General features: G+C 45.7%; 1 protein-coding gene across 1 annotated transcript in view; it reads right to left on the bottom strand.

The window, feature by feature from the left end:
• Positions 1-24,652, bottom strand: part of Parn (poly(A)-specific ribonuclease) — a 178,898-nt gene that overhangs the window by 34,847 nt on the left and 119,399 nt on the right. Inside the window, exon 22 of the mRNA XM_004652276.3 lies at positions 6,788-6,977. Coding sequence (XP_004652333.2) covers positions 6,788-6,977 — 190 coding nt within the window. The remainder of the gene's footprint in view (positions 1-6,787; positions 6,978-24,652) is intronic.

Here is a 24,652-nt window from a genome sequence, read left to right as displayed (position 1 = left end):
TTGTTCATTTTTTATTTATTTATTTGAGAGTGACAGAGAGAGAGAGAGAGAGAGAGAAAGAGACAGAGAGAAAGAGAAAGAGAGAGAGAGAGAGAGAGAGAGAGAGAGGTTGAGAACGGGCGCACCAGGGCTTCCAGCCACTGCAAATGAATTCTAGATGCGTGCGCCCCCTTGTGCATCTGGCTAACGTGGGTCCTGGGGAGCCGAGCCTTGAACCAGGGTCCTTAGGCTTCACAGGCAAGTGCTTAACCTCTGAGCCATCTCTCCAGCCCGTTTTCAAATTTAAAGAAGGCCAAATCTCAGCTAACATCTTCTCAACTTTAATGAATAATTGCAGATTTTTGAAAAATCAACTGAAGAAAGCATAGACTGAACTCTAAAATTACACAGGCAGAAGAACTCCTGCCAACATGTACATGGCTCCTCACTACCAGAAAACAAACAAATAAGCCCTAAAGTACACATGCAGACAATTTTAATAAATGTAATTCTGTTGTCCCTGCTGTGCTTTATAATGTCTACAGAGGTGATGCTATACTGTAGCTGAGCTAAAGCACCTTCATCTAAAAAGAAAAATCACTTCGAGTTGTCAAATGGCACTGCAGCCCATACCACAGATGAGAAAAGAAAGGTAGAGCACTTACCTAGCATGCACAGGGCCTGGGTTCAATCCCCAACACCACAAGAAAAGGAAAAAGCATTTTAACAGGTTATGCATAAATAATAAGCAAGCAGCAATGGATGTCAGGACCTCATCTACCAGCTCCCTTCCTGGGTGTTGATGCCTAATTCTCCTTCTGGGTATCCCAACATTCTTTCCATTCCCTACCACCATGAAAAAGGTCTCAAGTCAAATTCTACTGTGGCAGTTCTATTCCAAGTTGCCAATATCTCTTCTTTTTAAAAAAAATTTTAAGTGTGATTAAGTATCCATAACTTAAAATTTCCACCCCAACCTGTATGTATGTGTGATTCTGGGATCAAAGACAAAGATCAGACCGGGGGCCTTGCTCGCCTGTGTGAAGCCAGAGCACTCCCACCGAGCCCAGTCCCTGTTTCCAAGCGTACAGCACACTAGTGTTAAGTACATGCACACTGTTGTGCAACCAACCTCGGGATGCTCTTGTCTTACACAGCAGCACCGAGCAACTCGTCGGCCTGTCTTTTCTATCTGCCATTCTACCCTGTCTCTGTGATTCCTCACGTAGGAAATCACACACGATGCATCTACTTTTGATAACTATTTTACATGGCATATCCTTAAGATGCAACTATGCTCTTGTTGAAGTTAGAATTCCTTCCTTTATAAGGCTGTGTACAATTCTACTGTGTGTTTACACCACGCTGTGTTTATCCAAATTGTCGGCATCGCTGTGCCATGCCATGCCATGCCACGCTCTTCTTATGATCCCTGCTCAAGCACTCCCTCTGAGGAGCAGCAACAGCCCTCTGCGCTATAGGAAAGAGGAGCCAAAGAAAGTTAGCTAGCCATGCTGGCTCACTTGTCCAACATCTGGCCAGGCGGAGGAAGTGGAAGGAAGCCTATTAGAGTTGGGCTACATCAAGACTGAAAATTAGCCTTCATGTCTTAGGGACATTCTATAGGAAATAGTTAACCACTGGATTTTATTAGCAACTCTATACTCTAAAATCCACCAGATTCCAACTTTATATTGAATATTTATCTCAATTTCTTAAAAACAGCATAGAAGCTAAGGACATGGCTCAATAAATAAAGCACTTGCCACACAAATGTAGGTACATGAGTTCGGATCCCCACATCCCATGAAAAGCTGGACTCTGTAGCAGCGTCAGCATGCCTATGATAAGAAGGGAGGTAGAGACCAGAAACTTGTGGGTCAGCTTGCCTGGTGAAAGCAGTGGCAAATGAGAGACCCTGCCTCAACACAAGTTGGAAGGCGAGGACCAACACACCAAAGTCGCCTTTGATCTCCACGCGCACACACAGCAGACGAGTCCTTTCTTTCGACCACTGACTGGTAAAGGTAAAGCAACTGCGGAGCCAGGGCCGTGCTGCTCCGCCTCACAAACAAAAGCACACTTCAGAGCGCGCACGGAAGGTCTCAGGCACTCCGACAGTCTGGCGCCAGAAAACCATCAGCCCTGGCCACCATGAGCAGGTGGCAAGGCACAGGTTCAGAGAGTCTTGGCCATGGCAGTGCTGTGCCAAGGCTGGAGGAAGTCTTACCCTCTAGGAGCCTACAGTTCTCTCATCAGCTCATGAGGGCCAGGGATGCTCCTGAGCTCACCAGGGTTCTCACTGAAGGTGAGCCCACCAGTGGCTCTTCTGCGGTCCCTCCTGCTGCCCATCGCTTCTCTCCCAGGCTGAGAAGACTCATCGCCCTCCCTTTTGCCACCCCACTCACTCTCTCCTGGACTCCAAGTCTTCTACTTGAAGCCACCCAAGCGGCTCACTAGAGACCAAGACCAGATTCAGCAGGATGAGGAGAATGCTGAGCACATCAAGCATGGCACATTGGCACTGTCCATATTGGCATACTCACTTCTGGTCATGGTACTACCAGCTAAATCCTCTCCCCCAAAGAAGCAAGCTTGAAATCTAGAGGTTTTCTTAGAGCTTTTTTATCAGATTAAAATTTTTTTTTCAAAAGGAATCAATTTATAAAAACGAAATGTCTTGAATCTGTAGTCAGGTGCAAGCAACTTAATGATATAGATCCCAGGTGTCTCTAGGGTGGATTCCTGCGTAACTTTAGCTGGACTGTTTCACTTCCCGGAGGCCCAGCCTTGTCCTATGTAAGTGTGGAACATGTTATCACTGGGTCTGGCTGACTCGGGACACAGGTTAAATAAAATGATGACAAGTACCTAGCATAGCACCTAAGAAGGAAAAACACCTTGTTAACAAATATGAAGGGCTGAGACGCGGCTCAGTGCTCAAACATACTTACTTGCAAAGCCTGCTGGCCTGGGTTCAATTCCCCAGCCACCCAAGTAAAACTGAATGGGCATTCATTTGCAGGGGCAAGAGACCCTGGGGTGCCCATACACACATATACAGGCATGTGCATGTAAATAAACAATATTTTATTAAAATCTTGGTTTTCAGTTGTTCTATAAATATTCCAGAAAGCATACTGTGTGCCAGGAGCAGGAGGAGTGGGAGATGAACCAAAACTTCCTCCTCTGTAAGCTAACTTAAAAATAAGGAGCTGGGAAGATGGCTTAGCAGGTTAAAGGTACTTGCTTGCAAGCTTGCTGGCCCAAGTTAGTTCCACAGCATGCATGCAAAGGCAGACACAAAGAGGCTCAGGCATCTGTGATCCCAGCGCAGCGATGGGAGGTGGAGGCAAGAGAACACAAGATCCTAGACCAGCTAGATTGGTCAACACAAAGTGGCAAAAACCAGACAAGGGAGACCCTGTTTCAAGCGAGGTGGAAGAACACAAACACCCCAAGGTTGTTCTCCAACCGCCATTCATGCTCCGTGGCAGACAAAATAAAAGAGTAGTTAAATAAAAATTAAGAAAATGAAAAATACAGATCTAAAAAACATAGTCCCCAAAATAAAAAACCAAAAGCTCCTAAATGTGTATTGAGTTTAGAGGTTTTTTTTTTTTTTGAGTTTATAGTTTAATCACACAGAAAGGAATTATTCCAAGGGACTTTAAACCACAGATTCTCTTTCCAGTGCCAGGGGACTCAAACCCATGACTTCACACATCCTAGGTGAACACTTTACCACTGAGCTGCGCCCAAAGCCCCCAAACACAATAATCAGGCCTTTGCTCCTACATATACTCTAATGACAAAAATAATTCCAGGACTGGAGAGATGGCTCGGCGGTTAAGAGCACTTCCCGGATAAGCATGAGGAGGCCTGAGACCATTCAATTTTGATTTCCATGACATACACCAACAGCTGGGCATGGCGTGGGGAGCAGAGACCTGAGAGTCACTGGAGAACATGAAAAACACTGCTCCAGAATCAGTAAGAGACTGGTTCAAGGAAGAACAAGTAGAAGAGTGATGAAGTGAGCACCCAACATTCAGCTTCAGTCGCCACAAGCAAGCATACCCCACCACTAGAGAGGGCATGGGTACCACATAGGCACACACACCTGCACATACACCTTACAAATGCATACATGCATGCAAAAAAGGAGAGAAAACTTGCAATTTGAAAAAAATTCTTAAAATTTTTTCCTATGGAAAATAGAGAAATAAATTAAGTTCTTCTAAAGTTTAAATGAAATGGAAATGCCAGTATAAATTTATGTTAAAAGTAAGAAAGGAAGACAGACATCCTTGCTATCTTTCCTTTCAAAAGGATTATAAAATAACAGCCAATCCAACATCTACAAACACCCCTGGAGCTCAGATTATGTTCTGTAAGCATCATTCCTTAGTAACAGGAATCACACTCCTTAGAGAAACAAGTGGTTCCAGATAGAAGGCAGAATCTGTGCAGGAGGAGCCTGGACCATCTTGTTATACAAGAAGCCAAAAAAGCTATTAAAAACTATTGGGATTGTGAGGACTGGGGAGATGGCTCAGTGGTATGTGCTTTTAATCTCATAGCCAGGGAAGTAGAAGCAGGAGGACCTCCTGGGCTCACCTGCCAGCCAGTGTGGTGGTATGGTGAGCTCCAGGCTCTATCTCAAAAAGAGGTGGATAGTGGCAGGTGGCTGTTCTTTATATTAATGGTGTGGTTCATAGGCACAGAGCTCTGCATACATAAAAACATACCTTGTTTCCTGTGCTCGTACTTCAGAAAGTCACAAAGATACCAGATGCTGCTGGTACTGGCCTCCTGGGAGGTGGGGTTAGGGCGTATGTGAGTGCTGTTCCTATAACTGGTGTAGTGGTTTAGGATTTTATCAAGGTGTTTTTCCCATTTTAAAAATCGTATTAGTGCTCTGGAGAGAAGGCTTAGCGGTTACAGTGTTTGCCTGCAAAGCTAAAGGATCCCGGGTCAATTTTCCAGAACCCACGTAAGTCAGATGTGTAAGGGAGCGTATGCATCTGGAGTTCATTTGCAGTGGCTAGAGGCCCTGATGTTCCCATTCTCTTCTCTCTCCCCCCGTCTTTCTCTCAAATAAATAAATAGATAAAATATATTTAAAAAATCATATTAGCCAGGTATAGTAGCATAGGCCTCTAATCTGAGCACTCAGGCTCTGGGCAGAGATAGGAGGATCACTGAGTTTGAGGTCAGTCTGGGGCTAGATGGGACTGCAGAGTGCATTCCAGGTCAGGTGGGTAGAATGAGACCCTACCTCAAAAAGAAAAAACAAAGCCAGGCATGGTGGCGCACGCCTATAATCTCAGCACTTGGGAGGCAGAGGTAGGAGGATCGCTGTGAATTCAAGGCTACCCTGAGACTATAGAGTGAATTCCAGGTCAGCCTGGACTAGAGTGAGACCCTACCTCAAAACAATCAGATTATTATTATTATTATTTTGGTTTCTCGAGGTAGTCTCACTGACCTGGAACTCACTCTGTAGTCTCAGGTGGCCCTGAAATCACAGTGATCCTCCTACCTTGGCCTCACAAGTGCTGGGAATAAAGGTGTGCCCTGGTGTGGGGGGGATGGTAAGTGTGGTGCTTTGATTCAGGTGTCCCCCATAAACTTAGGTGTTCTGAACACTAGGTCCCCAGCTGGTGGTATTTGGGAAGTGAAGCCTCCTACAGGCAGTGTATTGTCATGGGTGTTACATCTAGCTTCCCTTTGGCCGTGTTTGACACACTTTTCTGTTGCTGTTGTCCATGTGATGTTGGCCTGAAGGTGATGTTCACTTCTACTCATGCCACTGTTTTCCCCTGCCATTATGGAGCTTCTCCTCGAGTCTGTAAGCCAAAATAGATACTTTTCCCCACAGGATGCTCTTGGTCAGGTGTTATCTGCCAGCAATGTGAACCTGACTGCAACAATGAGTGAGGGGTGGGGTGCGGGGAGAATATAAGTGGACACACTAAGACCTCTAGCTATTGCAAATGAACTCTAGACACATGAGCCACTTTATAGAAATGGGTTTACTTGAGTACTAGGGAACTGAACATAGGTTGTTAGGACTTATGGGCACATGCCTTAACTGTTGACCCATCTCTCCAACCCCGTTATTTCACTTTTATCCTTGGGCTGTGCAAATGGTTTATAGGCTTCAGGTATGGACTACGAAGGGGCATGAAGACACTTTGGGGGAAGGAAAAGGATATCTCATCTATCCATCAATCCTTCCGGTAGTACTGAGGATAGAACTTGGGGTCTTGGGCATGCTAGGTGAGCACTCCACCACTGCACCACACCCCCACTGTGTGGGTCAGTATCCACCTGGGATCTAAAAGAAGTCAGCAGCTCATGCACAGCCCACTTGGCACCTGGGGAGAGGAAGAGACTGGGTGCAAACAAGTACAGCTCTAATCCTGGTCTTGCACAAGCCAGCGCCACATGTCCGCCTCAGCACAGTTCTAATGGGAAGAGCTGGGGGTCTATCAAGAACCTCTCAGAGCCAGGGAATTAAAGTAGTAGCCACAAGCTGATGCAGGCCTGCAATCCCAGCACCCAGAGGGTAGAGGCAAAAAAAAAAAAAAAAAAAAAAAAAAGACTGCAAGTTCAAGGCCAGCTTTGACTACTTGCTGAGACCCTGTCACAAAATAATAAAACAGAAACTAAAATACTAGTCGCTTCCAATGCTATAGGAAAGGCTAGGGAAAACAAATCTTCCTTAAAAGTTCTATCTTTTACTTACATCATGGAGGAAGCACAGCGAAGAGCTGCCGGAAGAGTCTCTGTGAGCGCTCACCTGTCGGTGTGGTAATAGTGGTTCCTCAGTGCCTGGGACAGGACCTGCATGTTGGGCCGTTTTCTCTCCACCTCCTTCCAGCTGTCTTCGGTCCACTTCCTCTTGATCTGCCTCTCTTCTTGCTTCTTCCCCACATACTCAGCATAGGTCTGGATCCGATAGCTTTCTGCATATTTGCTGGTATTGACAGCTACAAGGGAAAGAACGGATCCTTAGGAAAGCTGGCCTGAGGGGACCAAAGAAGCCCTGGGCTCAGGTCTGAATTCTGGCACTTAGGAGACAGATGTTCTTGGGTGCATCCTTCAAACCCTTCTAGGCTGAGTCTGAGCCTCCCCAGTCTCCCTCACAGTGTGAGGTACTTTTTAAACTGGAAATCACGGTCATGACAAATACTGACTTTCGAGATACTTGCAGTTCACACAACTGCCTGAAAAGCGTTCATTTCCAGAGTGAGAAACATTTTTGACCACTGGGCAAGAACTGTAAAGCCTGCCTATTTTGTTAAAAATAAAAGTGATGACAAAAGCTGTTTGGACAATGGTGGTGACTGCTGCATCCAACACAGGCTGCTGTGTCTGCGCTCGTGTTAGGAGACCACGGTCACTGACAAGAGAGGATTTGTGTTTAACAATGAGAAGCAAGGTTACAGAGGTCATGGGTTTGCGGAAGGCCTAAGCGCAGGCCATGATGCTCCAGGACTACAGTGCTTACACTGCCTGTTTTCTAAGAGCTTTTCACCTGCTCTGCACCCACCATTGCAAATTCCAGTCTCCCCCCAACAGCTGATGCTTAAGCGCCTTTTGTCCTTTCACCCAATTCCCTGCACCCTCTGCCTGGCTGGCAGAGAACTTGAAAGTCAGAGCCATGTCCCTACATGCAAAGGCTTCAGACGAGAGCCAGCTCGGGTTAGTTTTGTTTCTGTTTTACAGTGTTCTACCACTGAGCTACATCCAGCTCTGTGCAGGCAGTTCTGTTTTAGTGCCGTGCTCCCCTCCTCTGAGGCCGCAGGCGGGACACACTGACGACAGGCTAGTGAGGAGGGCAGGGAGCCTGTGGGCGGACGGCCTCCGTGTGCTGACACTGGGTCGCGCAGCTCGGGCACATACTTTGCTTGCCCGCTGTCATTTCTTACGTTGACAGTGACATGTCAAGAGCTTGGCCATGCCATCAGGGGCAGTCTCAGTACTTGGGTAGCTGTATCAACACCCGGATGTCGACAGTGCAAATACCCACACCTTGCAGAGTTTGTGGTATGGAGTGGTCCTCAATAAATGTGATATGAATGAATGCATGACGATACAAGGCAGCGGGGAGATGAGCAAGCAGCTGCTAGGCACCCCAGAACTGGGTAAGGGACCAGGTGTGGTAAAGCCTGCCTGTAACACCAGCAGCACTCAGGAGGCTGAGGCAGGAGGGCTGGAAGTTCAAGGCCAACCTGAGCTACAGAGCAAGTTCCAGGTTTGTTTGGCCTACAGGGTAAGATCCTGCCTCAAAAACAAACAGGGCTGGAGAGAAGGCTTAGTGTTTAAGCACTTACCTGTGAAGCCTAAGGATCCTGGTTCGAGGCTCAATTCCCCAGGACCCACATAAGCCTGATGCACAATGTGGCACATTTTTATGGTTTTTTAAAAAATACATTTTTATATAGTCATTTGAGAGAGAAAGAGGTAGAGAGTGAGAGAGAGAGAATGGATGGCCGCCAGCCACTGCAAATGAACTCCAGATGCATGTGTCCCCTTGTGCCTATGTAGGTCCTGGAGAATAGAACCAGGATCCTTTGGCTTTGCAGGCAAGCACCTTAACGGCTAAGCCATCTCTCCAGCCGAAGATACATATATTTTTACTGTTTGCTGTATTTCTGAAGTACTCACTTTATAGGTATGACATCTGAGCTTGTCCTCCTGCCTACACCCACACACACATAAACACGGACACTTATGCATATACACACGTGCATTTAAAAAAGAGCAAGCAGTCTCCTTCAAGAGTAGCTGGAAACATTCCTGAAACATGATCTCAAAGAAGCAGCTCTACCTCAGAGAGATGGGGAGGTGGGAGCTGCCAGTTCTGGAGAGAGCCAAGGATGGACATGGCCCCCATCAGTGAGTGCCACAATGTGACAGTGTCAATGGCTGGCAGGTAACCGTCTCCTACAGCTTCCTCTTTCTTACGTGTCATTCTTTCATCTGGAAGATTTGTTCCGAAGCCTGACCCAAAAGATAGCACTACAACAATCCTCTCGAGTTTAATTTGCACTCCAAAGGAGAAGGGTAGATTCAGCTTGGTCTCCCTCATCACAGTGAGCGTGATGACAGGGCCCCAGGCAGCCAAGATGATGTGTTCAACTGGTAATCCCACTGTTCCCATCAATGCACTCTCAGCTCTGGGGACAAATGCCACAAACAACTCACTAACATGGAGAGGGAATTCATCTGAGCACATTTGGAATTAGAATCACTTAAAAGGGAAGACAAATAACAGCCCACTTTTCACTGCTGGCCCTCACATGACAATAATTTACCAGCATTCCTTCAAGTCCCAGCAGCTTTGCGGCTCTGGGTCTTTAATCTAAAAGCCAAGCTCTGGCCCAGAGCCGTGCCTCTGATGGATGAATCAGCAAAATGAATTGGCCGTCAGCTGAGTCCTCCAGTGTCCAGCTCGCCTGTTAGAAGTGGCGTGCGGCAGCTGTCTGGCACTGCTAGTGTTTTCCATATCTGCCCAAGAAGTGATTCAGAGCTATCTTTTCTCCCGCCACTCTGTCAAGCCACTAGGAATAAACACATGTCCCCTGCAGGCTAGTGAGGCAGTTCTCACAGAACGATGTCATCCACTCTGTTGTCTCCTGACAGTGCACACATCATAGCACTTAATCTTCAGATCTCCCAGATGACAGCATGTTTCAGTGACCATCGATAAACACACAGAGCACCAGAAAAACTCAACAGCTACCTGAGGCCTTGCAAGAGCAGCAAGAACAGGGTGCAGCCAATATGTGAGAAACATGTAGAGATAAAAATCATGTCAGGCTGAAGAGATAGGTTACCAGTTAAGGCACTTGCCTGCAAAGCCTAAGGACCCAGGTTTGATTCTCTGGTACCCACATTAATCCATGCCGCTTGTGTCTGGAGTTCATTTGCAGTGGCTGGACACCCTTTCTCTCTCAAATAAATAAATAAAATTTTTCTTAAAAAATCACATGTCGAGCCAAGCGTGGTGGCGCATGCCTTTAATCCCAGCACTCGGGTGGCAGAGGTAGGAGGATTGCCATGAGTTCAAAGCCAGCCTGAGACTACATAGTGAATCCCCAGGTCAGCCTGGGCCAGAGTAAGACCCTACCTTGGAAAACAAAACAAAAACAAAACAAAACAAAAATCACATGTCTATTTTCTAGGGATTTAGAAGTGTTTTTATCAGGGGCTGGAGAGATGGCTTAGCACTTAAGGTGCTTGCCTGCAATGCCAAAGAACCCAGGTTCAATTCCCCAGGGCCCACATAAGCCAGATGTACAAGATGGTGGTACATGCATCTGGAGTTCATTTGCAGTGGCTAGGGGCCCTGGCATGCCTATTCTCTCTCTCTTTCAAATAAATACCTAAAAATAAAATATAAAAAAGATGACAATTATCAAATCCTGTATAAGGAGTCTTTGATTAAAAATTTATTTTATAATTACATTTTTTTAGTTGGCATACAAAATAATGGGTCTCATGATGACATGATTTCATACTAGACTTAAGAACTTTATTGTTCGCCAAGTGTGGAAGGCATGTCCCTAATCCCAGCTCTGCAGAGGCAGAGGCTGGAGGGCCACCAAACATTCCAACTTGAGTTACAGCTCACCCAGACTTGTACTGAGAACCTTGAAAGAAGGAAGAAAAGAGGGCAAGAGGGAGAGGAGAAGAAAGGCAGGAAGAAAGGGAGGGACAGAGGAAGGAAAGAAGGAAGGATATAGGCAGAAAGAGGGTGAGAAGAAAGAAATATGAAAGAAATCAGGGACAGAAGGTGGACAGAAGAAAGTAGAAAAAAGAACAAGATCTTTATCGTTGCTGGGTGTGGTGGTGTATGCCTTTAATTCCAGCACTCAGGAGGCAGAGGTAGGAGGATCGCCATGAGTTCAAGGCCACCCTGAGACTACATAGTGAATTCCAGGTCAGCCTGGGCTAGAGTGAGAACCTACCTCGAAAAGTCAAAAAAAAAAAAAAAAAAAAGGTATTTATTGTCAATCAAAATTTCTCTAAGTTGATAGGTACATTATATTTATACAAATAAATCTCTTCTCTATAGATTGAATGCAACCCCAGCAAAATGTCAACATTTTAATTAATATTGCAGAAATTTAAAAATTAGTATGAAAAAAATTTCATCCAGGTAAGGTGGCTCATACCTGTAATCTTATACTTGGGAAACTGAGTCAGGAGGTTAACCAAGAGCTTGAGGACAGCCTGAATTGCTGTGTGAGATTCTGTCTCAAAACAACAAAAGACAGTGTAGAATGGGGCAAATATGAACAAATTGGCCAACAATATAAAAGACCCTAGAAAAAGAATTGTGCATGTACAAAACTTTGATGTTTGTCAGTACTGCCTAGAAAAATCAAGCATTGGAAAACTTGTTTATCCATAGGAAAAAATGAAATCAGATTCTCTGTCATAGCAGGCCAAAAAATCCACTCCAGATGGATGAAGAACTTAAATGTCAAAGACAAACTTTGAAAACTTGAAAAGAAAACAGAAGTGAATATCTTTTTGAGCCTGAAGTAGGAAAAATTTATGAAGATACCAAAAAAGCTTAAGCATAAGAGAACAGATCAGGAAGTTTGCCTACATTAATATTAAAACATTTGTTCATCAAAAGACACTTTAAGGAGCATTAAGACAATCTGCGAGCTGGGAGAAGACGTTAGTGTGACATCCGCCTGGCAGAGTTCATGAAAATGCCTGCAGATCAGTACGAGCACAAGAAAAATGGGCAAAAGACATGAAAAGCATGTGCCTTCACTGCACAGAAGAAGCAGAAAAGACCAGCAAACGTGTGGAGACAAACTCCAGCTCAGGCAAAGGTGATTTTGGAACACAAAAAGATAGCACTATGGTATGCAGAGTATGGTGATTCCTGCCTTTAATCCCAGCACTCCAGAGGCTAGAGTAAGAGAATCACCAAGAGTTCGAGGCCAGCTTGGAGCTACAGAATGAGTTCCAGGTCAACCTGAGCTGGAAACAAAACAAAACATTTTGGGAGCCGGGAGACAACTCAAAAGTTAAAGGTGTGTGCTAATAAAGCCTGTTGGCCCATGTTCAATTCCATAGCACACACATAAAGCCAGATGCGCAGTAGAGACAGGTGCTGCAGTAAGAGTCAAGGAGGAGAGACAGGAGCCAGCCCCAGGGACATTAAGCAAGCAGTGGTGAAGGGCAGAAACACTCTTGGCACATGCCATTTCAAGGAGTAACCAAGGTGTCCAGAGAATCTGGAGAGATAGGTAGACTTTGATGCCCTTGTGGAGAGATGTATACCTTTCTCACTGCCAGGGGACACCATCTGAGAACCTTCTAATTTTATTTTTTTTCCTTCTAAGATAGGCTCTTGCTCTAGTCAAGACTGACCTGGAATTCACTATGTAGTCTCTCAGGGTAGCCTCAGTCTCTCTACCTCCAGAGTGCTAGGATTAAAGGCATGTACTACCACACCCCACTGTATGTGGTATTGTGAAATGAATATATGCTTCAGTTGGACACCAGCCCAAACACTTATCTCTGTGGCCTTTGGTTGAACACTTGTTCTGTTTCCTTCTCTGTAGAATCAGGTTGATACTGTATAGGTTTCTGGTTTTGATAGAGTAAGTAAGGATCCAGTAAGTAACTCTCTTTCTTGTGACCACTAAATTGATAGTATGGTAATTCCCTTAGTCCTTGAGAACTTGGATACTGGATGAGATAAGCCATTGCAAAAACCTCCAGGACAAAGACAGTATATTAGCTTTTGGGGCTTGCAACTGTGGCTCTCCACCTCAGCAGTTACCTAGTATAGCCCCTGTCTCTGAGCCTCAACTCTCACTACTGCAGCCCCTGTCTCTACTGTGCATCTGGCTTTATGTGTGTGCTATGGAATTGAACATGGGCCAACAGGCTTTATTAGAACACACCTTTAACTTTTGAGTTGTCTCCCCAGCTCCCAAAATGCTTTGTTTTGTTTCCAGCTCAGGTTGACCTGGAAATCATTCTGTAGCTCCAAGCTGGCCTGGAACTCTTGGTGATTCTCTTACTCTAGCCAATCTCTGTGACACCTGCTAGAACCCGCCACACACCCAGGGTCTTCATGATCATCTCGCCTTCAGCTCTTAGGCTTCCAGACATTAACTGGTCTGCCTCCAAGGAAAGGGCCATGTCTCTTTGTAGCTCCTGAAGTCTGCCCTGGCACTTTCGTAGGAATCCACAATGTGGTTAAGCAAGGAAGAAGCACAGCCTTCATATCTACTGGCAGATATTTATAAACCTTTCATCCTAAAACCCTGTGTCGTAGTGCGCTGTGTGAACAAAGACCCAGGGCTAGAACAAGAGGCTGTGACTCTGACCAGCCGCTTCCCCTGGGCAGTAATAATTGGCACCATCACCACATCTGAGTCTCACAGCACTGCTGGGGAAACGGCTCACCGCCACCCATGGTCTCCACTGGGCCAGCGCACTTGCCTCAGTCACATAGCTGGACTCAAGACTTGTGATTTCCTGCCCCTTGTTCCTCCTCTCAATCATGGGGGTCTCTCCAGCAAAGGACTTTTTTTTAAAGTACTGAGGCTGAGAGTGAGAACTAGGGCAATGAAAGAGATCCAACCCCCGTGAGGAACAGACAGACCAGACAAAGGATGGGAATAGTGGTGCACACCCATAAATCACAGTCCCAACACTCGGGAAACTGAGGCAGGAGGATTTTGAGTTCAAGGTCAGCTGGGGATACAGAGAGACCCTGTCTCAAGCAAAACAACACAGAAGAAACTAATGAAGGAAGAGAGAGGGCTCCACTTATCTCCCTCTACTGTCCACTTTTTCCTTGGGTCACTGTCATTGTATCCAGCAGAAGAGGCACTCAGTAAAGGAAATGAATGACGAGAAGGAAGCAGACCCAGAGGACCACACTTTCAGAGCTGCAAGCAGCAGGTGTGGTAGTGAGAGCAGCTAACAGCATCCACATAGCTGCCCCAGCCTGTGCAGGCACCCTGGGCCATGGAGACCTAGGAGGCTAAGGTGTGATCACAGTTCTGCCCCCACTCTCCACGTCATCCTCCCAAGTAAATAAACTCAGGCCATTGTTCTTAGATCTCATTTCACCTCACAAGTCTCCACCAAAGGCCATGGAAGGAAGTCGTAAGTCGTAAAGAAAACATTCCTCAGATAGTAGTGATATTTCATTCCTTAAAACCCGAAGGGTCAAGAAGGAAAACCACAGGTGGTGAGGCAGTGCAGGCCCGGGCTTCAATCCTGCTCTCATCTCAAGTTGTCCGAGGCGAGTTGACCGCCTTCCTGGGTTTCCAGTTCTTCACCCACCCTGCAGAGCACAGCCAGTTACATCAAGCCGTCACCACAAGGCCTGGGACAAAGCAGATGCCTAAGTAATGATGGGACTGCTCTTAAATCCAACCAGCCACTTCAGATAAAAGAACTGTGCCTCATGCTTCGATTGTAGGACACCACGAAATCAAGATGGAACTGAACTGGAAGCCTTCCCCTGCTGGCTATCTGTCCTAGAACTGGAAAGAACTCATGTAGCCTGATGGAGGAGAAAAGTCATCAAATAGTCTTACCCAGCAGTGGACTCCAGCCAAGCAAGAAGTGCCCAATGGTGTAAAAGTGGCATGACTGGCAAGAGGGTAACCAGCTGCTCTCTGACTGGATCTGAGGCCTGCTCTACAGAAGTAAATTCATGCTTAGTACTGAACACTACCAAAACCTATGGCTGGGAAGGTCATAGTTCTTAGGAGAGGCCTACTACTGCTGTTTGGCTAAATGGATTTTTGTGTCAAATTACCCTCTGAATAGTTATGCCCATAAATTAGTGATGCTCTCATCTTTGGTTGGAGAAAGTTCCTTTTAAAAATATGTTTATTTCATTTATGAGAGAGAATAGGCACCCCAGGGCATCCTGCCACTGCAAATGATCTTCAGATGTGCCATGTTGTGTTTCTGGCTTTACTTGAGTACTGGGGAATTGAACCCAGGTCATCTGGTTTTGCAAGTATGTGCATTTAACCACTGAGCCACCTCCCCAGCCCCGGAGAAGCTTATTTTGGGCAGCTGGCAGTGATGATTGAGGAGACTCAACACTCATCAGAGTGCTGAGAAGAGCTGACTGTTGAGTGCTCAGTGCTAAACGACACATCTCTACCATGCCCTCCAAGGCTCAGAGGACAAAGCAGAAGAGGCAGAAAGAGTTGAAGATTCAGAGGATGGAGAGGAGGGCTATGGACATGGAGTGGCCACTGCATTCATGTCCTCACAGCACCTGTTCTCTGCAGAAGATCTGCCCAGCCACATTCCATCATGGCTAGTGGATGGTGGAGCAGGGGGAAGGACAGCAAAGTAGAAGGGGGACTAGTTGGAAAGAATAGGGGACAAGAGACAGAAGGTAACGAGGGGTTTGTGATCAAAGCACACTGTGTACGCGTATGAAAGCAGTCAAGGACCTGTGCCTGCACCAACGTAAGACACTCCGCAGCCCTAAAGATTCGGTACACGCACAATGCCACCCTGAGACACAGGTCTCTGGCGTACTTTGAGCCTGCACTAGTTCATGGAAACAGCCCTACCACTTGGCGTTTGGGTGCCATCTAGATGAGGTATGAAGGAAGGGAGAGACTGGAAGGGAGCTGTGTGAGAAAAGATGCTTTTCATGTAACTATGGGCAGAACAAAAGAACACTGTAAAGGGCTTGGGAGGTGACTCAGGAGATGGGCACTAGCTGCTTAAGCCTGAGTACCGGTGTTTAATCCCCAGATCCCATGTTTGAAAAAAAAATGCCAGAAGCCATGACAGGCTTCTCTAATTCTAGCATACTGACACTGATGGTGCGATAGGAGACAGAGGTAAAGAGAATTTTCCAGAAGCTCATGAAAAACAAAGCAGAGCAAGAATCCAGAGTGAGAAACCCTGGTAGATAGGCAAGGACGAACCTGAAAGTTGTCCTCTGACCTCCACATATGTATTGTGGCATGCATGCACACACACACACACATACACACACACACATACACACACACACATATACACAAAATCTTGACAATACTATTTATTTACTTATTTATGAGAGAGAGAAAATGAGAGAAAGGGGGCAGTGTGTATGTATTGCAGGGCCTTTTGCAGATATAAACGAACCCCAGAAGCTTGTGCCACTTTGTGCATCTGACTTTATGTGGATACTAGGGAATTAAACCCAGGCCAGCAGGCTTTGCAAGCAGTACCATTAACCGCTGAGCCATTTTTAAAAGGCTACTGTGAGCTGGTCATGCCAATTGTCTCACATTTAATGAATATTGTCATTAAGGAATAGTTTGCATTAACCAGCTTGGTGTTTTCTTTTTTTTCTTTTCTTGCAGCATGGCTGCAAGTTGAAAAGTCAATTGAGGGCTGGAGGGATGGCTTAGCGGTTAAGGCACTTGCCTGCAAAGCCAAAGATTCCAGGTTTGATTCCCTGAGACCCACGTTAAGACAGATGCACAAGGTGGCACATGCGTCTGGAGTTCATTTGCAACTGCTGAAGGCCCTGGAATGGCCATTCTCTTTGCTTCTTCCTCTGTTTCTCAAGTAAATAAATAAAAGCAATTTTAAAAAGTCAATTAAAAAACAAAGCCACTGGTATTAAGTGCTTATGATATGTCAAGAACTATGCTAACTACTTTACAAATAAATTTAGTGCTTACTTGCTTGTGTGTTCAGTTATCCACTCACACACAGCAAACCCTTTTAATCTTTGGCTTGTGTGCAGTATGTGCGTGATGTCTGCCTGTGTCTGTATGTATAGATGCAGTGCCCTGCGAGCTTGCCTGCACGCAGCCCGAGGACACCACCAAGGGCCCTTCCCCATCACTCTCCACTGCGGCTTTCCTTGTAATGGCCTCTTATTGATTCCTGACCCCAGTGATCCACTGATCTTCACTCCTCATAAGACTGAGGTTACAGATGTGTGTGGTCATGCCCAGCTGTTTATGTGGGTTCTGGAGATTCAGACTTGGACTGTCTCAGGCCCCTTGGGCCTTCAGGCTTGTGCCTGACGTGCACTTAACCATGGATTCGTCTCTCCAGCCCCCTTTAATTTTAAATAGTTTGGTTTGTTATTTATTTGCATGTAGAGGGAGGGAGAGAGAGGTGCCAGCAAGGGCCTTCTGCCACTGCAACTGACCTCCAGGTGCGTAGGTACCGGGGAATTGAACCTAGGCCATTAGGCCTTACAAGAAAGGTCCTTAACTGCTGAACCATCTCTTCAACTCCATCTTTTTCTGATAAAGGGTCTCACCTGGAACTCAGTGACCCGCTTGTCTCGGCCTCCTGATCACGGAATACATCTTTTAAAAAATATTTTGTTTATCTGAGAGAGAAAAAAAAGGGAAAGAGAAAAGGGCCTCCAGCCACTGCAAATGAACTTCCAGATACATGTGCCACTTTATGCATCTGGCTTTACATGGTTATTGGGGCATCCAACCCAGGTCCTTAGGCTTTGCAGACAAACACCTTAACTGCTGAGCCGAACAAACCCTCAATGCAGTCAATCCAGCAGCCACTCAAAACCCCATCAAACACAAAAGGGCTGACAGAGCTCCTGACACTATGTAGAAAGTTAAGAAGCAAGTCTGAAAGAATCTAGTACAAACTGGTGGGGTTCAAGGAAAAGTCTACAACTATTACTTTTTAAAGTATTTTATTTTTATTAATTTGTTAGGGAGGAAGAAAGAGAGAAAGACTGGGCAGGCCAGGACCTCTAGCCATTGCAAACGAATTCCAGATGCATGTGACACCTTGTGCATCTGGTTTACGTGGGTCCTGGGGAATTGAACCTGGGTCCTTAGGCTTTGCAGGCCTTAACCACTAAGCCATTTCTTCAGCCCCAAGAACTATTACTTTTTTATTTTTTTAAATATTTTTTACTTATTAGAGAAAGAGGGGGAACAGAGACAGAATAAATGGGCACTCCAGCGCCTATAGCCACTGCAAACAAACTCCAGATACATGTGTCATGTGCGCATCTGGCTTATGTGGGTACTGGAGAATCAAACCTGGGTCCTTAGGCTTGGCAGGCAAGCACCTTAATTGTTAAGCTATCTCTCCAGCCTCAGAACTATTACTTTTTAAAAACCAACTTAAACAGGAACTGGGAAGCAACTCCACACACAGCAGTCCTAGGGGGCTTGACAGACAGCTGAAAGACCTGAGCAATTTACAATGCTCGTCATACTTCAGGGGAGGAAATTAAGATTGATGTCTCAACTACACCAACATGATTTAAGGTAAAACCAAAAAAAATCTCCTGTATCATAAGAAGTGACACACCCCGAGGTCAAAGAGCACAAAATACATTTCACCCCAGGGAGGGCTGATGAGCTCGGGTTTCAGTCACGCTGGTTGTTGTTGTTTTTGTTTTTAGAGTATGTGTGTTTGTCTTCTCTTCTACTTTTGCTTGAGACAGGGTTTCCCTTGGTCTTTTTGCCATGGCGTGTATGCCACAAGCTTACTGCTTCCAGGTGTCCCTGGCTCCAGCTCTAATGGCCATCACAGATGTGTGGGCTACTTTGCATCAGGCTTTCTGTGGGTGCTGGGAAGTCAAACTCAAGCCAGCTGACTTGCAAGCAGACGCCTTTAACCACTGAGCCAAGCAGTAACTTTAAGGTCTACTTAGATCCACAATATGAAGGAATACAAATAAATAATACTTGTTTTTAGGAAGGTTATTGTATACTAGCTACTCACACCATCTATAATTTTAGTGAATTTCTATTATATTTATTTATTTTTGGTTTTTTAGGTAGGGTTTTGCTCTAGCCCAGGCAGACCTGGAATTCACTATGTAATCTCAGGGTGGCCTTGAGCTCACAATGATCCTGCTACCTCTGCATCCCAAGTGCTAGGATTAAAGGCTTGTGCCACCACACCTGGCCTCATTTCTGTTTTTTTGTTTGTTTGTTTTGGTTTTTCGAGGTAAGGTCTCACTCTAGCCCAGGCTGACCTGGAATTCACTATGGAGTCTCAGGGTGGCCTCGAACTCACAGCGATCTTCCTACCTCTGCCTCCCAAGTGCTGGGATTAAAGGTGTGCGCACCACGCCCGTCTCTCTGCTATCTTTTTATTGACAACCTCAGTACATGTAGAGAATACGCCATGATCACAGGCCCATCCCACCACCTTCCCTCTTTCTATTATCTTATGACTTTATACTAATACATCCTCTCTTCTCTCTGATCTTACTGTGACAGTATGGCTCCATTTTGGACATGATAGCAGTGAGCCTCAGAGAGTTCAAGTGCCCTGCCTGATGTAGCAATGCCAGCGTCAGACTGGCAAAGGGTTTCCATCACTGACCCTGCTTCCCTGATACAGTATCTTTCCCGCTTTGAAGGCAGCATGCCCCATGCACTGAGGCTCAAATTGTCAGATGTCTGCAGACAACACCTACCTCGGCACAGGAAGCTCAATCTGATATTTTCTGTTTTGCCGCTTCTCCTGTTTTGGTTTTTTAAGGTAGGGTCTTGCTTTAGCCCAGGCTGACCTGGAATTCACTATGTAGTCTCAGGCCTTGAACCCCCAGTGATCCTCCTAGCAAGGCCTCCCAAGTTTTGTGATTTAAGGCTTGCACCACAATGGCTGGCTCCTTTAAAAGAAAATTAAAAAATTTTTTTTGAGGTAGGGTCTCACTCTAGTTCAGGCTGACCTGGAATTCACTATGAAGTCTTAGGCTGGCCTTGAACTCATGGTGATCCTCTTACCTATGCCTTCTGAGTGCTGGGACTAAAGGGGTGCACCACCACACCAGGCATTTTTTTTTTTTAATAAGAGAGAGAGAATTGGCACACCAGGGCCTCCAGCCACTGCAATCTAACTCCAGATGTGTGTGCTATCTTGTACGCATGTGTGACCTTGCGTGCTTGTGTCACCTTGTGTGTCTGGCTTATGTGGGACCTGGAGAGTGGAACATGGGCCCTTAGGCTTCACAAGCAAGTGCCTTAACTGCTAAGCCATCTGTCCAGCACCTCCCTTTTTTTTACATTTAAAAACATTTTGTTTTTATTTATTTATTTGAGAGAGGGGGGAAAGAGACAGGTAGAAAGAGAATGGGCACACTAGGGCCTCCAGCCGTTGCAAACAAACTCCAGACATGTGTGCCACCTTGTACGTCTGGCCTATGTGGGTCCTGGGGAATTGAACCAGGCAACAGCCTTAATGGCTAAGACATCTCGCCAGGACCCCTCCCTTTCTTTCTTTCTTTCTTTTTTTTTTTTTTTTAAACACTGGTATCCACCAGCACTGATTTCCTGAGCCACTCACAGTCTCTGACCTAAGGTTTGAAGCATTCCAGACTTACTGATAGCCACCATTCAAATAGCATTTCTAAGTGACAATGTGCTCTGTGTTCTCAAAGGTTAATCCACAAAAGAACTTTCAGAACACAACCTATTCACAGCCTGTGTGTAACTGAACTACTGGCTGCAGTCTGTGGTTGGACCCATGGTCACGGTAAAGTCCCCTCCAAGGCTAAGGGAATGAGAGGGAAGTTAGGTAGCTTTGTTAGGCAGGCAGTCAGGGAGGGAAAGGCTCTCAAGGGGGAAACATCCCAAAGGCAGCTATACTACCAGCCAGCTGCAGAACTGGAATTCATTATCTATCTGCTGCAGCCTCATCTAATCAGCTCTCTCTCTCTTTACCCAGGTATCTGTGGACCCCTCCCTAAGGCCAGACCAATTAGCTCTCTCTAACGCACACACTACTCAGGTGTGCAGACCCCTTTCTGAGAGCAGACTCATTGGCTCTCACACTCTACTCTAACCTCCAGGTGTGGCAACCTCTTTCTGAGACAGGCCCCTTGAGCCCAGTAAACAGAGATTTGGTGGGGGTACCCTCTATTTTTTTTGAGCTTCTTGGCTGTTCGTCTCTCCATACCTGAATCTTGGTTCCAATGCTGGTAAGACTATGTCCTTCCCACTATAGCAGCCACTCCCAGAGTGGGAAAGAGTATTCTTTTTCTATTACTTTTTAAATGTTTTATTCTTTTTCTAGTATTTTTATGACCTTTTAATTTTTACATTTTTTTTGCTTAATTTTATTTATTTGTTTGAGAGCAACAGACAGAAAGAGGCAGACAGATAGAGAGAGAATGGGAATGTGAGGGCCTCCAGCCACTGCAAACAAACTCCAGACACATGTGCTACCTTGTATATCTGGCTTACATGGGTCCTGGGGAATCAAGCCTTGAACCAAGGTCCTTAGGCTTCACAGGCTTAACTGCTAAGCCATCTCTCCAGCCTGACCTTTCAATTTTTTTAATTTAATTTAATTTATTTATTTGAGAGCGACAGACACAGGGAGAAAGACAGATGGAGGGAGAGTGAGAGAATGGGCGCGCCAGGGCTTCCAGCCTCTGCAAACGAACTCCAGACGTGTGCGCCCCCTTGTGCATCTGGCTAACGTGGGACCTGGGGAACCGGGGTCCTTAGGCTTCACAGGCAAGCGCTTAACCGCTAAGCCATCTTTCCAGCTCTGACCTTTCAATTTTTAACAAATATTTTATTTATTTATTTGCACAGAAAGAGACACACACACACAGAGAATGAATAGGCACACCAGGGCCTTGAGCCACTGCAAACATACTTCAGACACGTGCCACTTTGTGCATCTGGCTTTATGTGTGTACTGAGAAACTGAACCTGGGTTGTTAGGCTTTGCAGACAAGAGCCTTAACCGCCAAGCCACCTCTCCAGACTGGCTTTTTTTTTTTTAAGAGTCAGAGAAAGAGAGAGCAAGCAGGAGACAGCGAAAATGGGCACACCAGAACCTCTAGCCACTGCAAACGAACTCCAGACACATGTGCCACCCTGTACATCTGGCTTACATGGATCCTGGGGAATCAAACCTGGGTCCTTTTGGCTTTGCAGGCAAGTGCCTTAGCTGCTAATCCATCCCTCTAGCCCCCCCCCTTTTTTTTGAGGTAGGGTCTCACTCTAGCTCAGGGTGACCTGGAACTCACTATGTAGTCTCAGGGTGGCCTTAAACTCATGGTAATCTCCCTACATCTGCCTCCCAAGTGCTGGGATTAAAGGTGTGCGCCACCACGCCTGGCTAATTTTTTAAGCACAAACTATTTTATTTTTTAGAAGAAAATCCCTTTTCAGTTATTTGGGCCCAAGCTCAACTCCCACATGGGCTCTCAAATATTTTGATTTAATGAAATCAAAATATTTGTCCCTCCAATATCATAAATTAATATGTAAAACTTTAACTACCTCCCAAGCTAATGTGAATTATGAGGTTGCTCTTAAGAATAAATACCTCAGAACAGAGTGCTCACGCCCAAAAATGCCTTGCTTTTTTGGACAATGGCATACCCAGAAGCCAATAGATTATTACTATAAAAATTTCAGTGCCAAGGACAGGAGACCTTCCAGTGAGTTGTTACCAGGGATAACAGGCCATTTTCAAAACCCTTGGTTTCTGCTGAAGACACCACATGCTTGGGCTGCAAGGCAACTGAGAAATCCTGCTGGAGCTGAGCTGAAAAACCTCCTCCATGTAGACCAGCTGACAGAAAGCTGGAAAAAGCCACACTGCATGCAGTTCAATGGGAGAGAGAGAAATCACCAGTGAAGAAAAAGAACAGTAGGTACTACAAGCCTTAAATTTTGCCAGGCCAAATGGGCCAATGGGTGCAATAGTGGCATGTCTGTTATGGGAGAAACCAACTACTCTAATTGGAAGTGGAGGCCCACTCCACAGGAGAGAATAAATCCCTGGTACCGAAAACCTACAAACAGAGGAGGTTATGTCTGCTGCTGTCTGGCTAAATGCACATATTATGCTCACCACACTGCCCAGTAAGCACTTCTCTTAATGTTCATACCCATATTATTAATGCTACTCTCACTTTTAGTTATACAAACACCAAATATAAAAACACACCGCATGTACCCAAGGGGGACTCCCCAACATGAACACTTGTGGAGCTGCTCCTGAAATGACACAAACAATGCTATTAGAAATCTAAGTATCAGGATCTCCACCTCCCTCAAGCAAGACCAAAACCCAAGTGAGGAGTACATGGTGGACAATTCAAAGGTCTCAATGGCTGAGACGCCTTATTTATAAGCTACCAGAGGCTCGTTAAATGTCTCTCTGCAGGTGTTTGGAAGTGGTTTTCATTTGGTAAGAGAATGTCCTTACCCCTTATGACTCACTCATCAAGCCAGAAACCCAGCAGGAAGGAGAGGAACTGGAGGAGAATGAGAATGACAGGCCCCTGTCAGCCAGGCAGGGTTGAGCAGCTGTAAGGTGAGTCACTACCCCTGGGAGGAGGGGTATCAGCTGCTTCCTACCTACTAGGGAGTCACAGACATTCCACAGAAACTCCAAAGAGGACAACCACCAGCAGGAGGAGGTACAGCGTACCCTGGTGGTTTCAAATACCCAAACTCCGTATCAAGCATCCATACTTGGCCCTCCAAGTGTCTCCAGGACACCCATGTATGATGCCTCACCTCCCCACATTAAGGTTTGCCAGATGCCAGCACATCTTCAGTACTTGGTCATCCATGTCCCTGCTGTCATGGAGCACTTGCCTTTTCTAAGTCAAGAGAACAGTTTCATGAGAAGAAGAGTGAAATCTTCATCTCAGGTCACGGGTTGTCTGCACAGTGGTGCTGACTTTCTACAAATGGAAAATCCTGACATCAGAAGAACTCCATATAAGAATCACACTTCTCCAGTGGGGAATAGGTGAAGATGAGGACACACTGATCCCTCTGACAAGAAGTTCCTGAAAAGTAACTTACTTCACTGAGGGTTCTGTCTGCAAAACACACTCTAATGCTAGGGATTACCAAACACGCCAAAGGGTGACACAAAACAAAGCACATCTGCTTTTATCGTTTATTTATTTGGACGGGATCTTGTTAGCGGTTCAGACTGACCACAAACTCGTGGGCTAAAGTAATCTTCCTGCCTCAGCTTCCCAAGTAGCTGGAACTACAGATGCATATCATCATGCTCAGAAACTATTATTATTTTTGAGACTGGGTCTCCTGCAGTTTGAGCTGGTTTTTATTTTTTGTTTTATTTTGTTTTGTTTTAGGGAGAGACAGGGATGGAGAGATAGCTTAGTGAGTAAAGCACTTGCCTGAGAAGCCTAAGGACCCAGGTTTGATTCTCCAGAACCCACATAAGTCAGATATACAAGGTGGCATATACATCTAGAGTTCGTCTGCAGTGGCTAGAGGCCCTGGTGTGCCCATTATCTCTCTCCACCCCCTCCCCCCGTATCTCTAATAAAATTTTTTAAAAGATCTGTGTTCTGGCTTTCTATGGGTACTAGGGAATCAAACCCAGACCATCAAGCTTTGCAAGCAAGTGCCTTTAACTATTGAACCATCTCTGAGCTAGCTTTGAAATACTGATCCAAAGTTGGGCATGGTGGCACATGCTTTCAATTCCAGCACTTGGGAGGCAGAGGTAGGAGGATCACCATGAGTTCAAGGGGATTCTCAGACTACATAGTGAATTCCAGGTCAGCCAGGGCTAGAGTGAGACCCTATCTTGAAAAAAAAAAAAAAAAAGAATAAACTTTTCCCATGGTACATGGTTTTTTTTTTTTTTTGGTTTTTCGAGATAGGGTCTCACTCTGGCT

The sequence above is a fragment of the Jaculus jaculus genome, chromosome 11 (genome assembly GCF_020740685.1).
Source record: "Jaculus jaculus isolate mJacJac1 chromosome 11, mJacJac1.mat.Y.cur, whole genome shotgun sequence".
NCBI classification, from domain to species: Eukaryota; Metazoa; Chordata; class Mammalia; order Rodentia; family Dipodidae; genus Jaculus; species Jaculus jaculus.
This window is presented reverse-complemented; position numbering and strand designations above follow the sequence as displayed.